General features: G+C 42.8%; 1 protein-coding gene across 9 annotated transcripts in view; it reads left to right on the top strand.

Moving 5' to 3' along the window:
* UNC13B (unc-13 homolog B) overlaps positions 1-21,325 on the top strand; it is a 390,473-nt gene that overhangs the window by 192,469 nt on the left and 176,679 nt on the right. The window contains exon 1 of one of the 9 annotated variants that reach the window (XM_073343306.2): positions 9,519-12,086. The exons of the other annotated variants lie outside the window; for them this stretch is intronic. Coding sequence (XP_073199407.1) covers positions 9,737-12,086 — 2,350 coding nt within the window. The 5' untranslated portion in view covers positions 9,519-9,736. Of the gene's footprint in view, positions 1-9,518; positions 12,087-21,325 lie in introns of those variants that run through there. 9 annotated transcript variants of the gene reach the window in all.

The raw sequence follows: 21,325 nt of genomic DNA, 5'->3' as shown, positions 1-21,325 counted from the left end.
CAAACAAATCCATTCTTGGGCAAACCCCAGACCTGGAAAACGTCCTCCCGAAATGTTTCAGAAAGGGCTGAGGAACTGCAAATGGTGATTAGAACAGAAACAGTTTGGAACTGTAACAGTCACTGCAGTTCTTGCTCTTATACAGTAACAAACACTATTATTATTAAAAAAGGAACTGACGTGTATAATAAAACTGTCGCTCACAATCCCTTACTTATAATGTTGCTCTTTCTCATACTTTGTGCAGCATCCACCATTCTTTCACTTTGATTATAAATGCTATGGGCATGTTCCCTTTTTAAAATTCATCTGTAAAGTGCCGTGCACATCTTCTCTGTCACTTCAGTAGCAGTAATGTCCTCCAGGTGAACGAGTTTTCAGATTATTCTCTCTTTTAGCAGCACTTAGTGCTGCTGCCATGAATCCAGACTCACTGAGCTGTGTAATTTTTTTAAAAAGTAATTCGTATTATGACTCTAAAACAAGTGGCAATTTCTATTACTTATTGAAAAATCAAGTTTTGGAAGAGAAGAGGTGTTAGAAAAAAGCAAAGAAATACGAAGTTGCCTCCCTCAAGCGCTGTCTAATCAAAGCCTAAACCTTTTTTTGTCAATTAAAATGTAGCCTGCCAGTCTCCAGAGATGGTACTGCCAGCAACAGTGCCTGTAGCTGTTCCACACCACTCAGACCCCATCGTTTGGGTCTTTATTGAAACCCTTTCAGCAATGAGTATATTTAAGATTCTATAAAAATTCTCAGGAGGAAACAATGTTGCAGCATGTAGAAGAGTGCTGGCAGAGGTTGCTATGGCAGCCTTAACTATGAGATTCCTTTCTCTTGTTCATGTCAAAATCTTGCAGTTACAAAGTGTCCTGCATTTCAGCAGGTATTTCTTTACATTTACTGATGAGGTAACGTATCAATTATTTCACCTCATTGCTTTTCTTATTTAATTGTTAGCACAGGTAATACAGAACTTTAAGCATTTTCAGATACGTTTCATGTGAAATCAGATACCGTGGCTCAGGGTGCATTCTGTGGGAGCCCTGGTAGATGAAAGACTGTTCCAAAATATTTCTCCTCCGCTGGAATTTGTTGCCCTCTTTGAGCCCCTTCACCATTCTAGTGTTGCCTTGATCATCTTTCATCACATTCAGACTGAGTCTTTTAACTGTACTGGGGGACTGGGGTGGGAGATATGTCTTAAAGTACCAGGCTTCTGAAAGCTTCTTGGTCAGATGAAGTGGGGTCTGAGGACACATTCTGGCAATGGCTTAGCAACGCAAAGAATAGGGCGCATTCACTAAGACTGACTTCTCTTTCCTGGAGCCACTCGGTGCTGCTGGAGAAAGATGCTGTAAAGCTGCTCCTCATGCTCTGCACTGTATCCGTGCAATGGTTGACAGAGGGACTGAGCTGGGGTGAAGTCAAAGCCACCGCTCAGCCCAAGTTGCAACGAGTTGTTTTCCCTTGGGGAAAGCCAAAATCCTCAGAACTGCACTGTGAATGTAAAGCCCTTGTATGTCCCCGAATGTCGAGCATTAGTCTCATCATTGCATCTATTCGTTTTCTTCTTTGGACCTTTTACACTCTTGTTTATCATCCCAGTGTGCTTACTGCTTGTGTCCCCCTGATTTTCACTCCTGCTTGTTCTGCTGTCGTATATCTATAGGGCCAGAAGAAAACGAATTTGTGGCATTCATACGTTATGGGGAGACATTCAAAGACTGAAATGGGAGCTAGGTACGCAACTTCCATTGGCTTTCACGAGTGTTAATTCACCTCATTCCTTAACGTTTTCACTTTTTAAAAAGTTTGTCTTCATCCCTGTGGAGCTCAAAAAATCTGGAGAGATTTTGCTCACTTTGGCCAGAGATGGATTTTTTGGTAAGTTTGAGTGGTGACTTCCACCATATGACACGTGAAGCAGAGTATCCATCTAACAAGGGGCCCTGCTATATCTAGAAAAAGGTCAAGGTGCAAATATTTTCTCTCTTTAGAGACTAGGCCTCCTGTTAGTTGTACTGGTGTTGGGTCAGACAGTAGAGGTTTCAGCTGTGTCCCTCAGTTCAGTTCATCATGATTTGGTCATTGGTCTTATCATCCAGGTCTAGATTGGTTTTCCAGGAATTCCAAGTTCTTTCTGATTTCTCATTTGCAGTGGCATAGGCTCACTCTTGGATGCATTAGTTGTTGGCAAGAAATGATCTTCTCATTTATAGTTCTTAAACTCCTTTGGGTGTATTTAGTCTGGAGTTGTGGCTGAGCTTGTGAGGTCTTACGCTCAATTTGATGGCATCTGTCTCTGGTACGGTGGAGCACACATTGTAATTGGGGGACAGTGGTATAGTGGGAGATGGACATGGGGATACAGAGCCCATGTCTGGTAACATGGGGTGAATGGAGAGTCTGGGGGGCCCACAAAGCCCCTGTCAATGGGAGATAAATGGTTTTGGGGGAGGGAGGAACAGGGGATACACAGAAGCCCCTGGCATGAGGGAGGCGGTAGGAGGGTTGCAGAGAGTCCCTGAAAGAGAAGATGAGAGGGTGATGCACAGGGAGCTTGTGGGGAAGAATGGAGGGATGCAAGGAGCCCCCGGTGAGTGCAATGAGCTTGGCCTGTAGAAGCAACAGAACGTATGACCTGCTAGCCTGAAAGGAGTAAGATACTTTCTTCCCAGTGGCAACGTTTCCTTCAATTCTGTTTGCCTCTGGATGAAACTGAAAGGTTTTACCTTCTGTGTTTCAGTAGGATGAAGTGGTATATGAATTGTCTTTGAAACCTATGAATGGGGTTCTCCCTCAGCTTGAGCAGACCTTCCTGTGTTCTGCTCTGGCCACTTCATAGCAGTCTTTTGGGAAATACCTCTTTCATGTCTGTTCTTCCTGGGAAAAGCTGGCTAGTCATTATTTGTTCCTGAAGTCAAGTTAATTCCTTTCTCCCTTACTTTGACAAATTGCCACTCCATAATGAGAATCCTTAGGAATATGTGTAATTACACAGTTCTGTGGTGTTTGCACTGGACTGGCATCTTTGGAGCGGTTGCAGCTTCTTGAGTAAGGGCTTGTCACAGGGCCCAATCACTGCAGGTGGCGCGTGCTGCTGGCTTCTGTGGTGATCAGCTCTTTCCAGGTCCAGTTCCCCCCACTTTTACTGCTCGCTGCACTCTGTGCGACTCAGGATGCTCTGTCTTCGTGACTTGGCCTTCCAGCCAGTCCTTGGCCCTCGTCTTTTCCTTCCAGTGTATCAGTGTCTTTCCATACCGACTGTTTGAGGCAGTCTCCTCATGCACTGCCCCGAGGATGTTGGTAGGGGAACCCAGGCCTGCTCACTGCTCCAGGTTCCATTACAGGGACCCTATACCTGCATCGGTGGCCTGCTTTCCCTTAGACCCTGTTGCTCCTTCCCTGGACTCCTTCCTACAGCTTCTGGCTCTCCCCTCTCTGGGTGTACCAGCTCAAATGCCCTCCTCCCAGGGCGTAAGTGCAGACAACTGCACTCTGTGGCCTGAAACATGTCTCCCCACTCCCATAGAGTGACTGTACACTACAACTCTGCAGCCTCTTTCTGTTGCCAGCCTCCTGGCTTTATCCTAACCCCGCCTCCTTCCTTGTCAGCTAGGCTCTGTTGTTACCATTCAGGGGATTACTTAGACCACCTAATTCCACTCACCTATGCCCTACCTGATTAATTAACCCCTTCCAGGCTGGTGTGTGGTGAACACCCTATCACGGTGCTCCACTAGAAAAAAGCCCCATGTAATGATCTGCTGCTCTTCAGTGTATTACAATAGTGTTTCAGCCACAGACAGATGAACTGAAAGCAAATTCCAGCTTTCATTGTTTTTTGGTATCTAAAGGAACAATCATTAAACCACCGTGGCAGAGTTATAGCTGGATGCAAAGGAACACAGTGTGGTGAACACCAAGCATAGTGAGGGAGTCTTTGCAACACAGAAATCCTTCTCCCCATCATTAAAGAGAAATAGTTTTACACAGCAGAATATCTTCGGCATTAACCTCACTATCTGTGTATGAATCATAAACTCATAGACTTCAAGGTCAGAAGGGACCATTATGATCATCTAGTCTGACCTGCACAATGCAGGCCACAGAATCTCACCCACCCACTCCTGTAACAAACCCCTGACCTATGTCTGAGCTATTGAAGTCCTCAAATCGTGGTTGAAAGACTTCAAGGTGCAGAGAATCCTCCAGCAAGTGACCTGTGCCCCACGCTGCAGAGGAAGGCGAAAAACCCCCAGGGCTTCTGCCAATCTGCCCTGGAGGAAAATTCCTTCCTGACCCCAAATATGGCGATCAGCTAACCCCAGAGCATGTGGGCAAGACTCACCAGCCAGACACCCAGGAAAGAATTCTTTGTAGTAACTTAGATCCCACCCCATCTAACATCCCATCACAGGCCATTGGGCATATTTACCGCTAATAGTCAAAGATCAATTAATTGCCAAAATTAGGCTATCCCATCATACCATCCCCTCCATAAACTTATCAAGCTTAGTCTTGAAGCCAGATATGTCTTTTGCCCCCACTGCTCCCCTTGGAAGGCGGTTCCAGAACTTCACTTTTCTGATGGTTAGAAACCTTCGTCTAATTTCAAGTCTAAATTTCCTGATGGCCAGTTTAAATCCATTTGTTCTTGTGTCCACATTGGTACTGAGCTTAAATAATTCTTCTCCCTCCATGGTATTTATCCCTTTGATATATTTATAGATAACAATCCTATCTCCTCTCAGCCTTCTTTTGGTTAGGCTAAACAAGCCAAGCTCTTTGAGTCTCCTTTCATAAGACAGGTTTTCCATTCCTTGGATCGTCCTAGTAGCCCTTCTCTGTACCTGTTCCAGTTTGAATTCATCTTTCTTAAACATGAGACCAGAACTGCACACAGTAAATTCCAGGGGAGGTCTCCCCAGTGCCTTGTATACCGGTACTAACGCCTCCTTATCTCTACTGGAAATACCTCGCCTGATGCATCCTAAGACCGCATTAGCTTTTTTCACGGCCGTATCACGTTGGCGGCTCATAGTCATTTTGTGGTCAATCAATACTCCGAGGTCCTTCTCCTTCTCTGTTACTTCCGAGTGATGCATCCCCAGTTTATAACTGAAATTCTTGTTATTAATCCCTAAATGCATGACCTTGCACTTTTGCCTGTTAAATTTCATCCTATTACTATTACTCCAGTTTACAAGGTCATCCAGATCTTCCTGTATGATATCCCGGTCCTTCTCTGTGTTGGCAATACCACCCAGCTTTGTGTCATCCGCAAACTTTATTAGCACATTCCTGCTTTTTGTGCCAAGGTCAGTAATAAAAAGATTGGTCCCAAAACCGATTCTTGAGGAACTCCACTAGTAACCTCCTTCCAGCCTGACAGTTCACCTTTCAGTGTGACCCGTTGTAGTCTCCCCTTTAACCAGTTCCTTATTCACCTTTCAATGTTCATATTGATCCCCATCTCTTCCAATTTAGCTGCTGATTCCCCATGTGGAACCGTATCAAATGCCTTGCTGAAATCGAGGTAAATTAGATCCACTGCGTTTCCTTTGTCTAAAAAATCTGTTACCTTCTCAAAGGAGGAGGTCAGGTTGGTTTGACATGATCTACCTTTTGTAAAGCCATGTTGTATTTTGTCCCATTTACCATTGATCTCAATGTCCTTAACTACTTTCTCCTTCAAAATTTTTTCCAAGACCTTGCATACTACAGATGTCAAACTTAACAGGCCTGTAGTTACCCGGATTACTTTTTTTCCCTTTCTTAAAAATACAAACTGTGTTAGCAATTCTCCAGTCATACGGTACAACCCCTGAGTTTACAGATTCATTAAAAATTTTTGCTAATGGGCTTGGAATTTCATGTGCCAGTTCCTTTAATAGTCTTGGGTGAAGATGATCTGGGCCCGCCGATTTAGTCCCATTAAGCTGTTCAGTTTTGGCTTCTACCTCGTATGTGGTAATATCTACCTCCATATCCTCATTCCCATTTGTTGTCTTACCATTATCCCTAAGCTCCTCATTAGCCTTATTTAAAGACTGAGGCAAAGTATTTGTTTAGATATTGGGCCATGCCTAGATTATCCTTAACCTCCACTCCATCCTCAGTGTTTAGTGGTCCCACTTCTTCTTTCTTTTTCTTCTTATTTGTATGGCTATAGAACCTTTTACTGTTGGTTTTAATTCCCTTTGCAAGGTCCAACTCTACATGGCTTTTGGCCTTTCTCTCTTTATCCATACATGTTCTGACCTCAAGGTAGCTTTCCTTGCTAATCCTTCCCATCTTCCACTCCTTGTAGGCTTTCTGCTTTTTCTTAATCACCTCTCTGAGATGCTTGCTCATCCAGCCTGGTCTACAACTCCTGCCTATTAATTTCCCCCCCTTTCTTGGGATGCAGGCTTCTGATAGTTCCTGCAACTTTGACTTGATATGTATGATACTTGGCTCATGTACATAAGAAGCCACAACTTTTTATCTTTACTTTCTTCTGCCCCACAGAGAGACTAACATTCTACATTGTAAATCTCTGTAACTGTGTGCCTGAGTAATTTAAAAATTGTTAGTGTTTAAAAAGATTATTCTTAAGTGACTTGAAGAGGTAACTACGTAATTGATGGAGAAATATAGCCTGAACAAACGTTATTTCCTAGGTCAGTGCAGCTCCCTGAGGGAGTAGTTAAATCGTAAAAAGAAAAACGCTACATTTTTTATGGACTAGGGCCTGAACACTTTCACTTTATTAAACCAAAACATTTTTTCCTAAGAAGAGTGCAAAAAATTATGAAATGGGAATACTTTTATCTTTCAGCATAACTCTGTCTGACTAGCCTCTTTGGAGGTGCATGTTACATTTTGGAATGAAAACTACATTGGGATGCTAAATTCCACCAATGGAATAATGCGATTTGTAAACTAAAGTGCTGATACAACTGTGGAAGTATCTTTCCAGTATACACAACCTTAATTATGGCAAAGTAAATTGATCTAATTAATACAAAGGTGAGTGTTGGCAAGCATTGCTTTGTCCAGATGTAAGGAATCCTCCCTCCTGAAGAAAAGCAGAAGGGTAAAACCAAAACCAAAATGTATTAATTGAAAATATTAGAAAATGGTTACTAAAAATGAGAATGTTATATGAAAAAGTGGACCAGTTATAGTCGTGGGGTGTAGTTAGAGGGGGATGTATTATGGGAATGAGTTTCATAGCCCAGCTTTGCTGTAGACATATAGAGCTCTGGATAGGTACTCTGTAAATTGAAATAAGTAAATACTTTTTTTGATTTTTTTTAAAAGATACATCTTCAATGAACTTTGGGTTTGCCCCTCATTTTATGAAAGGGCTCCCCCTGACTTCAGGGGACCTTGGGTCAGGCCCTAAGACAGGCCATAACCTCAGTGCAAATAAAATTAAGCATTTTGATACTCCTATGGTTAGTACACTGTATAGCCACATAATGAGAGATATATGGGATCAGTTACTGGGCCCTCTCTCTTGGCTAGGAGTACTGCAGAGCGAGTACATGCTACTCTCCAAAGGAGGTGGGGTGTAGTGTGTTTACAAAGACCCCCTGGGAAAAGCTCAGATTGTGATTCGCTATGCAAGCAGTTGACCTGGTGCTGCTCAGCTAAGTAGCATCAAAATGAAGCAAAGGAAGATCCCTGTTGTGGATTGAATCATGTATGAGACTCATAGCAGTTGTGCCAAGCACCAGGTTAGCTTTGTGTTGAGCTTTCAGGATGGAGATTAAGTGCTTGTGTAAAGTGTAGGAGAGGCTTGAGTTTACTCTGCTGGTAATTCAAAAGAAGAGGAGAAGCTCCCTTTAACTCTCCCTTCCCCTGCTTTTACAGAAGAATTCTAGACTTCCCACTCAAAGGTAATGACATTACAGTAAGCCTTCATTCTCAGAAACTGGTGTATGGGCTAAAACTGCACCCCAAAGGCTTTATTTGTTGGTAAAAATATTAATACTTAGGCAGTAGCGGGACTTCCAGAAGCTGGGACTGGACGATGGGGGATTAATCTCTCAATAAATCACGCTGTTCTGTTCAGTCCCTCTGAAGCATCTGGCACCAGCCACTGTTGGAGACTGGAGGCTGGGCTAGGTGGACCATTGCTCTGACCCAGTATGGCCATTTTTATGTTGTGCTCAGTGATTCATTATGTGCTGTTTGTCTCAATGCACTGTGGAATTATTTTTGTTTAAAATAATTGTTCTAGGACTGAATATTGATTAGAAAATGAGAGGCATTTAGTATTGCTCCTACACTGACCAGCTGTGCCACATGCTGTCCTGATTAGAGCACATGCCTGGGAGAGGAGGGATAATACAGCGGTTAAGGCACTAGCCTGAAGATTAGGAGACCTAGATTCAATTCCCTATTCGACACATACTTTGTGTGACCTTGAGCGTATCTCTCACTGCCTTGGTTCCCCCACCTGTAAAATGGGGATGCTGAGGTGACACTAAGGGCTTGTCTACATGGCAGGTCACTGTGCGGCATGTCAGGGTGTGAATCTACAGTGCACTGATGGCATTCCGAGACTCTCAGCATGCTGCAGCAGTGTCCATAAGGGAATGTAGAGTCACACTGCTTTAGAGCCACACTCTGGTTTGCTGCTCAGTACCTTGCTGTGGAGACAAGCCCCGGGACTGTGTGGTGCTCAGATATTATGCTAATGGGGGTCAGACGAGCCTTAAACAGATAATACAGTGTTAATTTCCTTTCTGGGGGATGGGTGTGATCCTGGAATGATCCAGTGTAAAATCCAGAGAACTGGAATAAGAATGACATCATCCTGTCAGATCAGTCAGTTTGTTCATAATCTGTATATGGCATATATTAAATGTAGGTTAATTTGGGAGCTTGTAAGCTTTGCATGTTTCTTTAGTGTTACTTTCTTATTTTAACATTTATTATTAAAATAATGAAAGAGTTTTATAGTCCCAAAACTATCATCCAGTCTTTGCTGCTGCATTATGTCAATCTCAGTGATTCCTTGGGGATTGCTGATACCGAGCAAATTTAAACTTGATCTTACTTCCCTTTTGAAGCAAGAAAGGGTGAAGATGGTGGGCCCAGGGAGAAGGGACACCTGCAGAAAGAGAATCCTTCGTATTTTGGGATAGAATTTTGTATTCAGAAGGGGTAGCTACTTTTGTGGGATTTGCAGTTGTAGCTGTAGAAAAGGCATGGTCACACATTGACTCGTCAGAGGGCTTTGGATTCTTTGGTATTTTTTTCCTCCTTGTGGAAAGGGAGGTAGAGAGGGAGAGACACTTGCTTTATTAAAGAATGCCTCACGTAGAACTGGTTGTCAGTTCAACAGCTGAAATAAGTGCATTATGGTAGGAACATTTGAAAGAATAGATTCTCTTTCTAACTGGCTTTTTGTGGATGCGATTACTTTTTATTATATGCGGAAAATTGCCTTGTATTTTCTGATTGGAATGCAATATTTTCCTCTCTTTTGGTAGCTGCTCCATGAAAGAATAAACCCTGGATGGGCGTGTGCGCGTTGGGCAGTGACTGATGTGTGCTTGTACTGCTATATTGTACTATGGAGAAACACAGGTGCGGCTGCTGCTGATGTTTGTTAGCAGTAGATTGAAAAGGCCAGAACACGATATTCTTCTTCTGCACAGAAAATCTGTTCTAAAAACTCTTGGCCAGGAAGCAATTCAAGAAGCAAAGACTCCACTTGTATCTGAGGGACAAAATGAAGAGACTTCTGCAAGGCCAAGTAAATGAGATCTCAGTGAGTCCGAGTCACCAGCTTTCCCCAGTAGAAATTGAAACAGACATGTATGTTTGTGGGATAAAGAGGAAATCCACAAGCACTGAATTTTCTCCTATTGGAGTGGGCTTTGCTCAGGACAGGAGAAATGGTTCTGGGGAGATGAGTGACGTCTGTGTTGGTGACGTGGAACTTAACTGGGATGGCTGTGTAAAAATACCATGCTCAGTTCAACGGAATCAGCAAGACTTAGGAGGAATATCATCTGAGGGTACTATGCAGCCTATTTGTCAGAGCAAGGGTGTAATATCTGAGGGGCAGGACCTTTCTACCCTTAGTATTACCATGAGTTGGAGAGAGAGCACTGAGAATGAAAATAAGCTTCCAGCATACAACAGTAATAGCCTTCCACCAAGAGACCATTCTGCAGATGTGATTGAGTACATTGTTAAAGAGTTACAGGGGATAAGTCGCATCCAGACAGAGATTGCAGAACTCCGGCAACACCTTACCTTGATAAAAGGCTCAGTGGATGAAGTGTCCAGCTGTGTAGACACGGTCTTGAGTGAGATAGAAGGCTTACAGAGCGGTTCCACTGCCAAAACCTCTCACGTCACACACACCAGGGAGGCATACAGAGCTGTACGCAAGGAAGAACCAGTGTTATACTTTTATGGTATCCCAGAACAAGATGGTGAAAACACTATGGAGCTCATTTGCAGCTTTTTGTCTGAGTACTACTGCTTGAATGGTATCCAGTGTAGTAAGTACATAAAAGATGCTTATAGGTCAAACGCAACTCCAGGCAAACCGTTAGTACCAAGACCAGCAATTGTGAAACTTGCAAACCCTGAACAAAGAGATTTCATTTTACAAAAGTCTATTCTCATGCAAAGCACGGGGGTCAGGATTGTTGCTAGCGAAGAGGAAAACCAACAGACTGGCCAAAGGGGCTGCCGAGCAGATCCACTCTCATTACTGCAGCCTGGCCTCAAGAAAAATCACTGGAGTTCTCTGAACTGTGATGAAGAGGCTCAAAGAACTGGTGGTGATGCACACCTTCAAACTGAATCTTACCAGGTTAGGTACAAAAACACAAGTAGAAAAACACAGTGTCTAGGGGAGAGAGTTGGTTTTACACACAAGTCAACCTTAGCTAAGAAAAGTAACTTGATCTCTGAACTTGAGATAAAAATGGGGCAAGTATCGCAAATTATAAACAACTGTAATGAGCAAACTTCACAAAAGAGTGACTCTCCTCTGCCTGTTCTCCATGTTTCCCACACACCTCAGCAAACTCTTCAGGTGACTCGTTTGCCGAAAACAGATGAAGGAAATTCCTGCCACTCCCCAGAGACCTCAGATCACACCAGCCATATACATGCTTTATGTGATGGAAGAGAACTTGGGCTTGATGCTGAAAATGTGGCTAAGAACTGCTCTTCCCCTTTAGAGGAGGACAAAGCTGAGGGAATAACTACAGGAGAAAATGAAATGGACGGTAACACCATGCTTGAGTTCCTCAGTACAGAGCAAATAAATCTTCTCTTGGAAGATCAGTCTACGGGTGCTACAACTGTAAGCAGTGTTCACACAGCAGATAAACTAGCTGATAGTAGTGATACGCTGAAAGATATGGTCCAGATAGATCTGAATGACCAAGATCAAACTGACCAGGTCTTTAGGGATGTGTTAGAAAATTCCCAGTATTTTCTTGACCATTCCCAGGATAACATTGATCTTGTGGACATGAAGTTTTATACTAACAAACTTGGGAAAGCTATTCATCATTTTAGATCAGCTCTACAGGTGGTGTTTCACAAGCTGGAGACCAGTGACTCTGAAGTCCTCCTGGAAAATGATGCCAGCTTCCAAATGGAACATGATGGTGGACTTGCGCTGAGTGGTGTAGGTGTCTGTGGTAGCTCTGATAACTTTACAGAAAGCCCCCCCAGTCAGTCTTCTGAGAGCCAGGCCAACACGTCTGCCAACAGTGAAGCTGTAGTTCAAATGCAATTTGTTCCTTCCAGGCTTCCACCTGTCCCTCATGAGTCTCCTGTCCCTAGTTTGGTGTTGAGTTCTGACTCGGAGATTTATGCTGGACAGTCCCTACCTTCTGGTGAGATAGTGACAGATGCTAGCTCTCTACCTGAGCAAACAAAGGAGTGCAGACCCGTGAGCCTTGAAAAGGTGTGTGCAGAGACTATCTACCTGAACAAGTGCATCAACAACTTCAAAAATGTGCTAAGGGAAAAAAGACAAGTGCGTAGGAGACTTTTAAAGGACCTCGCACAGGAAGCAAGCTTGATTTCGACCGATGAAATGAATTCAGGTATATTAAAAAGTTTTTTAATTTTTTTTCTAAAGTCTACTATTACTACAGCTGGATATGCAATATTTAACTCGGTGGTTGAACTACTTATTAAATGCTTTATAGGTGATTTGTAAATGGTTACAGATACAAAGTACATATGATGTAACAATATTGAGTCAATTAAAAAAACAAACAAAAAAATCCGCAATAAGCAATCTATACCATATGCTAAAATTCAAACTATGTAATAATGCATTACTGAAATTGCTGTAAAATGGAATACAAATGATCAGGCTTCATATTCTTTTTGAGGATCCTAGTCATGTATCTCCAAAATAGCAGGTGTTTTGGGGTTTTTTGTGTCGTCCTCTGTGACCAGGTTCTTTCCCAAGTTACAGTAGTTACAAAATCCAATAAGAAAGTGTTTTTCAGCTATCAGTACTTAAACTTGCCAGTTTCAGGAGTGGAACTGTTTAGTAATGAATGGGTCCACGCTTCTCCAGGTGGCTCCATCAGTGATTAGTAGAATAGTAAATGTTAAACTAGCCCGTGTACCATGCTTACAGTGAAATGACAGGTGAAGCTGAAGCCCATGTGCATGGATAGTATGATTTTACGTTTCTGTAATTTTTCTGAAAGATCTGTCCATGAGGTGAGACCCCAGGGAAATATTCCACTATTGCGAACAGGGATTTGGGAGCCCTAATGTAGACAGGTCACCGACTGTTGCAAATGCTTTAAACATTCTGTTGGTTTGATCTGCTCTGGTGCAGCATTAACATCAACTGGGGTAGCCAGATACCTGTCTAGGCGAAGGCTCCGTATTGGTGGTGGAGATGAATTTGTGGTAGCAGTGGTAGGGATTAAAAGTAAAATCCCTTAACATCGACAGTGGCCTTGGCTTTGAGATTAAGATTGTAAATATAACCAGTACCAGAGATCGAAAGTAAATAGAGGATAGTGTTTACTAATGGTGCCCATGCACTCAGTGTACGAATAAGTAAACAGTAATGTCTGTGTAAATCACTCAATTTCCTCACCGCTTGGTTCTCATGTAAGACTGCATTATGTTATTGGAAGGGGAGGTAACAAACATACAGAGTCAGATACTCAGTTGGTGAAACTGGTGTAGCTGTGTTGACTTCAGTGGGGCTGTGCTGATCTCCCCCAGCTGAGAATCTGGCCCATAGAGCTGACCTATTAACAATGATCTGGTAAAATGAAGCCTTGCAATCCTCACTGTGTCCAGACCTCTAACCTAGTCTAGTTAGAAGTCAGGGGATAAACTCTCTTAACCTCAAATCACTATAAAGCCCGGGAAATGTTGGTGAGTTGTAGGGTGGAGGGGCTTCTATATTCCAGAGACTGATGGAGGCAGCATGTGTCTGAACCCTGTTCTGAAATACCTATTGATTTCCTTATTTTAAGTCATTGTGATTTATCTACAATTGCTTTTTTCATTTTTCCTTTTGTAGTAAGTCATAAAAAACTGTTCAGAATAAAGAAAAGGAGTACCTGTGGCACCTTAGAGACTAACCAATTTATTTGAGCATAAGTTTTCGTGAGCTACAGCTCACTTATGCTCAAATAAATTGGTTAGTCTCTAAGGTGCCACAAGTCCTCCTTTTCTTTTTGCGAATACAGACTAATACGGCTGTTACTCTGAAACCTGTTCAGAATAAGGAACTGTTCAGTACATCAGAAAATGAATGCCCTTTCCCTCTCAAGTCTTAATTTTCCTATGGCTTTGAACCATGTTTTTCCTCTATCATAGAATCATAGAATATCAGGGTTGGAAGGGACCTCAGGAGGTCATCTAGTCCAACCCCCTGCTCAAAGCAGGACCAATCAAAGCAGTTATCAATCAATATTTGACTTCAGTAGTAGGTAGCCTTCTCCAATGATGTAAATTACGCTGTTTTAAATTAATAGTTCACTTTTTTGTTTCATGTGTATTCTTTATTGGAGGATTTATTAAAACAGAATGTTGTGATATGTGTTGCCTCAAGCATGAAAAATCCTTCTAAGAGTCTGTGCTTAGCACTTACCAGTTTGTTTTTCAAGGGAACACTCAAAAAACTTTCAAGATGACGGGGGAATATCTCTCTTTGAAAGATGTTTTCTAAAACTGTTAATTTTATTTCATACAAAAATAAATGTACCTACTCTTCTTTGTTTTCACCTTTTTGGATTTCAAGGTGCTCAGGTGTACAGCATCTTCAGATCCAGAAAGTATGGGGAAGAGGGAGTGCTATACAAATTTTATTATGTCTAACTTTAGGATATAACCAAAACATACAATCTTTAGTTCTGCAGGTTTTATTGTTTGCAGTTGTGCAACTAAAGTTGAAGCAATTTATGATGCCTAGATAAGTATAGTATAATATAGACTAGGGCGGTCAAGCAACTAAAAAAATTAATTGCGATTAGTCGCACGATTAAAAAGATTAATCTCACGATTAAAAAATAATAGAATACAATTTATTTAAATATTTTTGGATGTTTTCTACATTTTCAAAAATAATGATTTCAATGACAACACAGAGTACAAAGTGTACAGTGCTCACTTTAGATTTATATTTTGATTACAAATATTTTCACTGTAAAAGAGTATTTTTCAATTCACCTCCTACAAGTACCATAGTGCAGTCTTTGTCATGAAAGTGCAACTTACAAATATAGATTTTTTTTGTTACATAACTGCACCCAAAAACTAAACAATGTAAAACTTCAGAGCCTACAAGTCCACTCAGTCCTAATTCTTGTTCAGCCAATCGCTAACACAAACAAGTTTGTTTACTTTTATGGGAGTTAATGCTGCCCTCTTCTTATTTACAATGTCACCAGATAGTGAGAACAGGCATTCGCATTGCACTTTTGATCCTGGCATTGCAAGGTATTTATTTGCCAGATATGCTAAACATTAATTTGTGCTAAAATTCATGCTTTGGCCACCATTCCAGAGGACATGCTTCCATGCTGACGACACTCGTTAAAAAAACTGTTATTTAAATTTGACTGAACTCCTTGTAGGAGAATTGTATGTCCACTACTCTGTTTTACGTGCATTCTGCCATATATTTCATGTTATAGCAGTCTCTGATGATGACCCAGCACATGTTGTTCATTTTAAGAACACTTTCGCTGCAGATTTGACAAAACACAAAAGGTACCAATGTGAGATTTCTAAAGATAGCTACAGCACTTGATCCAAGATTTAAGAATCTGAAGTGCCTTCCAAAATCTGAGAGGGACGAGGTGTGGAGCATGCTTTCAGAAGTCTTAAAAGAGCAACATTCTGATGCGGAAACTACAGAACCCGAACCACCGAAAAAGAAAATCAACTTCTGCTAATAGCATCTGACTCAGATAATGAAAATGAACACGAGTTGGTCCGCATTGCTTTGGATTGTTATCAAGCAAAACCCGTCCTCAGCATGGATGCATGTCCCCTGGAATGGTGGTTGAAATATGAATGGACATATGAATCTTTAGTGCATCTGGCATGTAAATATCTTACGACGCCAGCTACAACAGTGCCATGTGAATGCCTGTTCTCGCTTTCAGGTGATGTTGTAAACAAGAAGCAGGCAGCATTATCTCCTGCAAATGTAAACAAACTTGATTGTCTGAGCGATTGGCTGAACAAGAAGTAGGACTGAATGGACTTCTAAAATTTTAGAGCCTGCATTGTTTTATTTTTGAATGCAGCTTTTTTATACATAATTCTACATTTGTAAGTTGAACTTTCATGACAAAGAGATTGCACTACAGTACTTGTATGAGGTTAATTGAAAAATACTTTTTTACAGTGCAAATATTTGTAATAAAAATAATATACACTTTGATTTCAATTACAACACAGAATACAATATATATGAAAATGTAGAAAAACATCCAAAATTATTTAAATTTCAATTGGTAGTCTGTTCTTTAACAGTGCAATTAAAACTGTGATTAATCGCGGTTAATTTTTTAATCACGATTAATTTTGAGTTAATCGCGAGTTAACTGCGATTAACTGACAGCCCTAGTATAGACATATCAAAGTGTTCAAATCCCGATAGTAGGCAGTGTGGTCTGGAGGAAGGAGAGCGTGCTTGAGTGTCAGCATTCTTGGACTCTAGTCTGACTCTGACATGGGCTTCTTGGACAACCTTACATGTCCCTGCAGCTCCCTGCCTCCATTTCCCCATGTGTAAAATGGGGATAATACAGCATAGTGATGATGTAAAGATCAATCAGTGTTTGCACAGTGCTTTGCATATGTAAAGGGGCATCAAAGTGGTAAATTATTATTACAGTTGCTCTAGTACATCAGGTGTAGTATGTGTTCTTGGTGCAGGAAACTGAAGTGTTTTGAGGGAGGCTTGGCATGAGCAAAGGAAGTTGAAACTGGGTAGAAATCAGATGTAGGGAGGAGCAGACTTTTTTTTTTTGCAAAATAGTCTGGAACATGAGGGCAAAGCTTGAAGTTGACGTGGAAGTGGAGAGGAAGCTAATAAAGTGAGGTGAGGTGGTCAGAACAGGAGGAGGGGGGAGATGGGTTTGGCCCCAATGTTCTGAATAGCCTGGAGCCAGTTAAGGATGGTGTAAGGAGGCCACATCGGTTTGCAGTAGGTGAAGCGAGAAGATGATGAAGGTTGTGGCCAAGGTCTTAGAGGGCATGAGAAAGTTAATCATAAAATCTGTTCCATTAAAATGAGATTGATCTGGTGTTTGTTTTCTCAGGAGATGTTATAATAGAGAAGAGGAGCTGCTTTAAGGTGCTATGGTGCTCTGTCTTCACTACACTTAGCTTAGTATAGATTTCTGAGTCAAACCCTGTTTTTCAAGGTCACCATACTCAGAATGCAATGAAATATGCCTTGCCAACTCATGATGCCTGTTGAAATCTCATTTTAAAAATAAAATGTTTCTGTTTTTACAGCCTTTATAACTGTCTGGGTCAGCTCCACTGGTGACCTAATCCCTCCTGCCTGCCTCTAAGCAACTCTGACCTTGAATTATAGTTGTTTATATCTTAGTTTGAAAGTTAAGTTCAAGATATTTAATAGAGACGTCTGGTAACTGTGCAGCGAAGGACAGAAATAACCTGGAAGGTATTAATAAATCGTTGTGTGTTCTGGTGAAGGAATAATTGGTGTAAAGGTTTAAATTACTTATAGTTGTACCCAAATGCAAATTACCTGAACAATTTAGAACTTGGCAGATGTATCTAAATAGTGGTTCTTTCAGTTGAATTTGAATACAAAGGAATATCCTCTTGACAAATTGAGGAAGCTCAAAATTGAACAAGTCAGTTGGATGGAGTTCTGTGGTAAGGGTTGAATTAAGTGTTAATTTTTGGTGATGGCTGGAGGGCAAATGATTCTAGGCGGGGCTGGTAGCATGGCCTTTTATTAAGGGTGTCTGATGCTTCCCAATAAATGACTTTGTTTTCAATTGCTTATAACTTTGCTGAACATTCAACCAGTTCGACTGATATTTTCCATCCCAGGTGTCTGCCTGAGGCTGTTTTTTTTTTTTAAAGCCAGAACTTTCAGCCTTTTCAAAGAACAAGTGGAAAATACATTTTGCCCACATTAAGTTCTGGTATTTTTTCTGCTCCATTGCCCCATGTTTTGTAAGTTGTGAGGGGGTGGCCTTCGTTTCTGGGAAGTACCTATTCCCATCCCTTTTTATAAACAATCCCTTAAACAACAAAAAAAACCTGTCCAAATTTGGCCAACTTATAGGCCTTTGAAAAAACTTGAGTTCACACATGCTCAGTAGAGCATTGTTATATTTTAGCAGCTAAATTCCTCAGACTCCCTCTGCGTTGAGCATGCTCCAGCCCCAGGGCTGAACAGGATTTTCCCTGCAATTGCAGCTCTGGGCTGCTGTGGGCTGTGCCAGGTCCTGGTCTGGGCACCTGAACTAAGAGCAGGGAGCTTCTCTCTTCTTGTTCTAAATCAGTGGTTCTCAGCTGCAGGTCCATGGCCCCCTAAGGGTCTGTGAGCCCTTTCAGGGGGGGCGCGGAGCCCTGCAGATGAAACCCAGTTCCCCCGAGCCTAGGGTGACCAGACAGCAAATGTGAAAAATCGGGACGGGGTGGGGGATAATAGGAGCCTATGTAAGAAAAAGACCCAAAAATCGGGGCTGTCCCTATAAAATTGGGACATCTGCTCATCCTACCCCAGGCCCCCCTACCCCAGCCGGGAATGGTGCAGGGGCGGAATCCAGGAGCTGCACTGGGATCCCCCCTGGCCTGTACACAGCCCCTAGCTACCCCCTGCCTGCATACAGCCCCTAGCTACTCCCTCCCGGCATCCTGAGCAGCTTTTTAAAACTTTTTGAATTGAGTCCCCACTTTGAATTATATTTTTGCTTGCGTCCCCACACAGCCTGGACAGGCTGGGTGGCCTCCTGAGTGAGTCAGGGGATGGAGGTGGCACTCCCTCCCTGGACTCTGCTGTGTGGCATTGGCTCAAGCCCCGCAAGCCCTTGCCCCCTGTCCCCCAAATAGAAGTAAAACTATGCCTATGCCCAAGGGTGCCCCTGGGGCAGGAACACCGTGCTCTTCCTCCCTCCCTCCCCCACCACACTAGGCCCTGGCGTTTTTATAGCATGTTGAGGGGGGCCTTAGCAAGAAAAAGGTTGCGAACCCCTGCTCTAAATGACTCCCTGCTGGGGGAGAATAGGTTGGCATAAGGAGCGCATGTATGTAAACTGGGGCTGGCTGGGCAAGGAGATTGGAGTCAGAACCAGTGGGGTAGGGGAGGGAGGTCAGGGGAGATAGAGCTGACGAGGAGATGGGGTGCAGGGGAGAACTGAATGACTGTGCAAGGAGAGTGGGACTGGAATAAGAAGCTAGGGGTGGGAAAGAGACAGGATTAGTACAGGGACAAGTTGGAGGAGGTGAGCAGAAGATGCCATATTTGGGGGAATGGGTAGAAGAGTCTGTACCTATCAGTTCACACTCTTCTCCAGAGCCTAGAATGGACCCCCAAATTCCTGAGTTTTGCCATTCCTCTGCTGTCAGCAAATATCTGTGAAATCCCCTGGCAGTGTCTCATCTCTCTCTAATGCTGGTCCACATAATAATAATAATAATACTATAACCTAGCTTGAATATATCACTTATCTGCCCGATACAGTCTTAATTCCATGATCACATACTGGTTTTTTCCCCTCACCAGATACCTGCCTCATTCAGTGCACAAGTTCATAGAATCATAGAATATCAGGGTTGGAAGGGACCTCAGGAGGTCATCTAGTCCAACCCACTGCTCAAAGAAAGACCAATCCCCAACTAAGTCATCCCAGCCAGGGCTTTGTCAAGCCTGACCTTAAAAACTTCTAAGGAAGGAGATTCCACCACCTCCCTAGGTAACCCATTCCAGTGCTTCACCACCCTCCTAGTGAAAACGCTTTTCCTAATATCCAACCTTAACCTCCCCCACTGCAATTTGAGACCATTACTCCTTGTTCTGTCATCTGCTACCACTGAGAATAGTCTAGAGCCATCCTCTTTGGAACCCCCTTTCAGGTAGTTGAAAACAGCTATCAAATCCCCTCTCATTCTTTTCTTCCGTAGACTAAACATCCCCAGTTCCCTCAGCCTCTCCTCATAAGTCATGTGTTCCAGTCCCCTAATCATTTTTGTTGCCCTCCGCTGGACTCTTTTTGGTCTGGGGGGGCGGGTAGCAGCACATGGCTCGGGACCCCCCACTTGTGCTGAGGGGAGGGGGGCTGGTGGGGCTGGCAGATTCCCTACCCAGCTCCTTGCAGCTTTGCGGAAGCGGTGACATGTCCCTCCCTCAGCTCCTAGCTTCATGTGCTTTCCAGCCCAAGCACCGGCTCCGCAGCTCCCACTGGCCAGGAACTGTGGCCAATGGGAGCTGCAGGGGCAGTGCCTGCGGGCGGAGGCAGCACGCGGAGCTAGGAGCTGAGGGAGGGACATGTTGACACTTTTGAGGAGTCCCCTAAGGTAAGCGCCGCCTAGAGCACTTACCCCATCCTTCACCTCAACCCCCAGCCCTGAGCCCCCTCCCACACCCAAACTGCTGCTGCTGCTGGGGGGCCTGAAACTGCCCCAGCAGTGGCCATTGCAGTTGGCCCAAGGGCTGCCCGAGCTGCTCAGGCGGCCCTTGGGTCGCCACTGCAGAAGTCACGGAGGTCCTGGAAAGTCACAGAACAGTAATTGGCTGAACAAGCAATAGGACTGAGTGGACTTGTAGACTCAGTTTTACATTGTTTTGTTTTTGAGTGCAGTTATGTAACCAAAAAAAAAAAAATCTAAGTTGCACTTCCACACTAAAGAGATGGTACCGTACTTGTATGAGGTGAATTGAAAAATACTATTTCTTTATCATTTCTATAGTGCAAATATTTGTAATAAAAAATGACATTAAGTGAGCACTGTTCACTTTATATTCTGTGTTGTCATTGAAATCACTATATTTGAAAATGTAGAAGAACATCCAAAATATTTAATATATTTCAATTGGTATTCATAGAATCATAGAATATCAGGGTTGGAAGGGACCCCAGAAGGTCATCTAGTCCAACCCCCTGCTCAAAGCAGGACCAATTCCCAGTTAAATCATCCCAGCCAGGGCTTTGTCAAGCCTGACCTTAAAAACCTCTAAGGAAGGAGATTCTACCACCTCCCTAGGTAACGCATTCCAGTGTTTCACCACCCTCTTAGTGAAAAAGTTTTTCCTACTATCCAATCTAAACCTCCCCCACTGCAACTTGAGACCATTACTCCTCGTTCTGTCATCTGCTACCATTGAGAACAGTCTAGAGCCATCCTCTTTGGAACCCCCTTTCAGGTAGTTGAAAGCAGCTATCAAATCCCCCCTCATTCTTCTCTTCTGCAGGCTAAACAATCCCAGCTCCCTCAGCCTCTCCTCATAACTCATGTGTTCCAGTCCCCTAATCATTTTTGTTGCCCTTCGCTGGACTCTCTCCAATTTATCCACATCCTTCTTGAAGTGTGGGGCCCAAAACTGGACCCAGTACTCCAGATGAGGCCTCACCAATGTCGAATAGAGGGGAACGATCACATCCCTCGATCTGCTCGCTATGCCCCTACTTATACATTCTATTGTTTAACAGTGCAATTGAAACTGTGATTAATTGTGATTAATTTTCTTAATTGTGGTTAATTTTTTTGAGTTAATCACGTGAGTTAACTGATTAATTGACATCCCTACAATTTTTTTAACAACTTTTTTTGGTTCACTGAAGAAAAAAAAAACATTTTATTT

Source organism: Lepidochelys kempii, chromosome 5 (assembly GCF_965140285.1).
Source record: "Lepidochelys kempii isolate rLepKem1 chromosome 5, rLepKem1.hap1, whole genome shotgun sequence".
In the NCBI taxonomy this organism is placed as follows: Eukaryota; Metazoa; Chordata; order Testudines; family Cheloniidae; genus Lepidochelys; species Lepidochelys kempii.
This window is presented reverse-complemented; position numbering and strand designations above follow the sequence as displayed.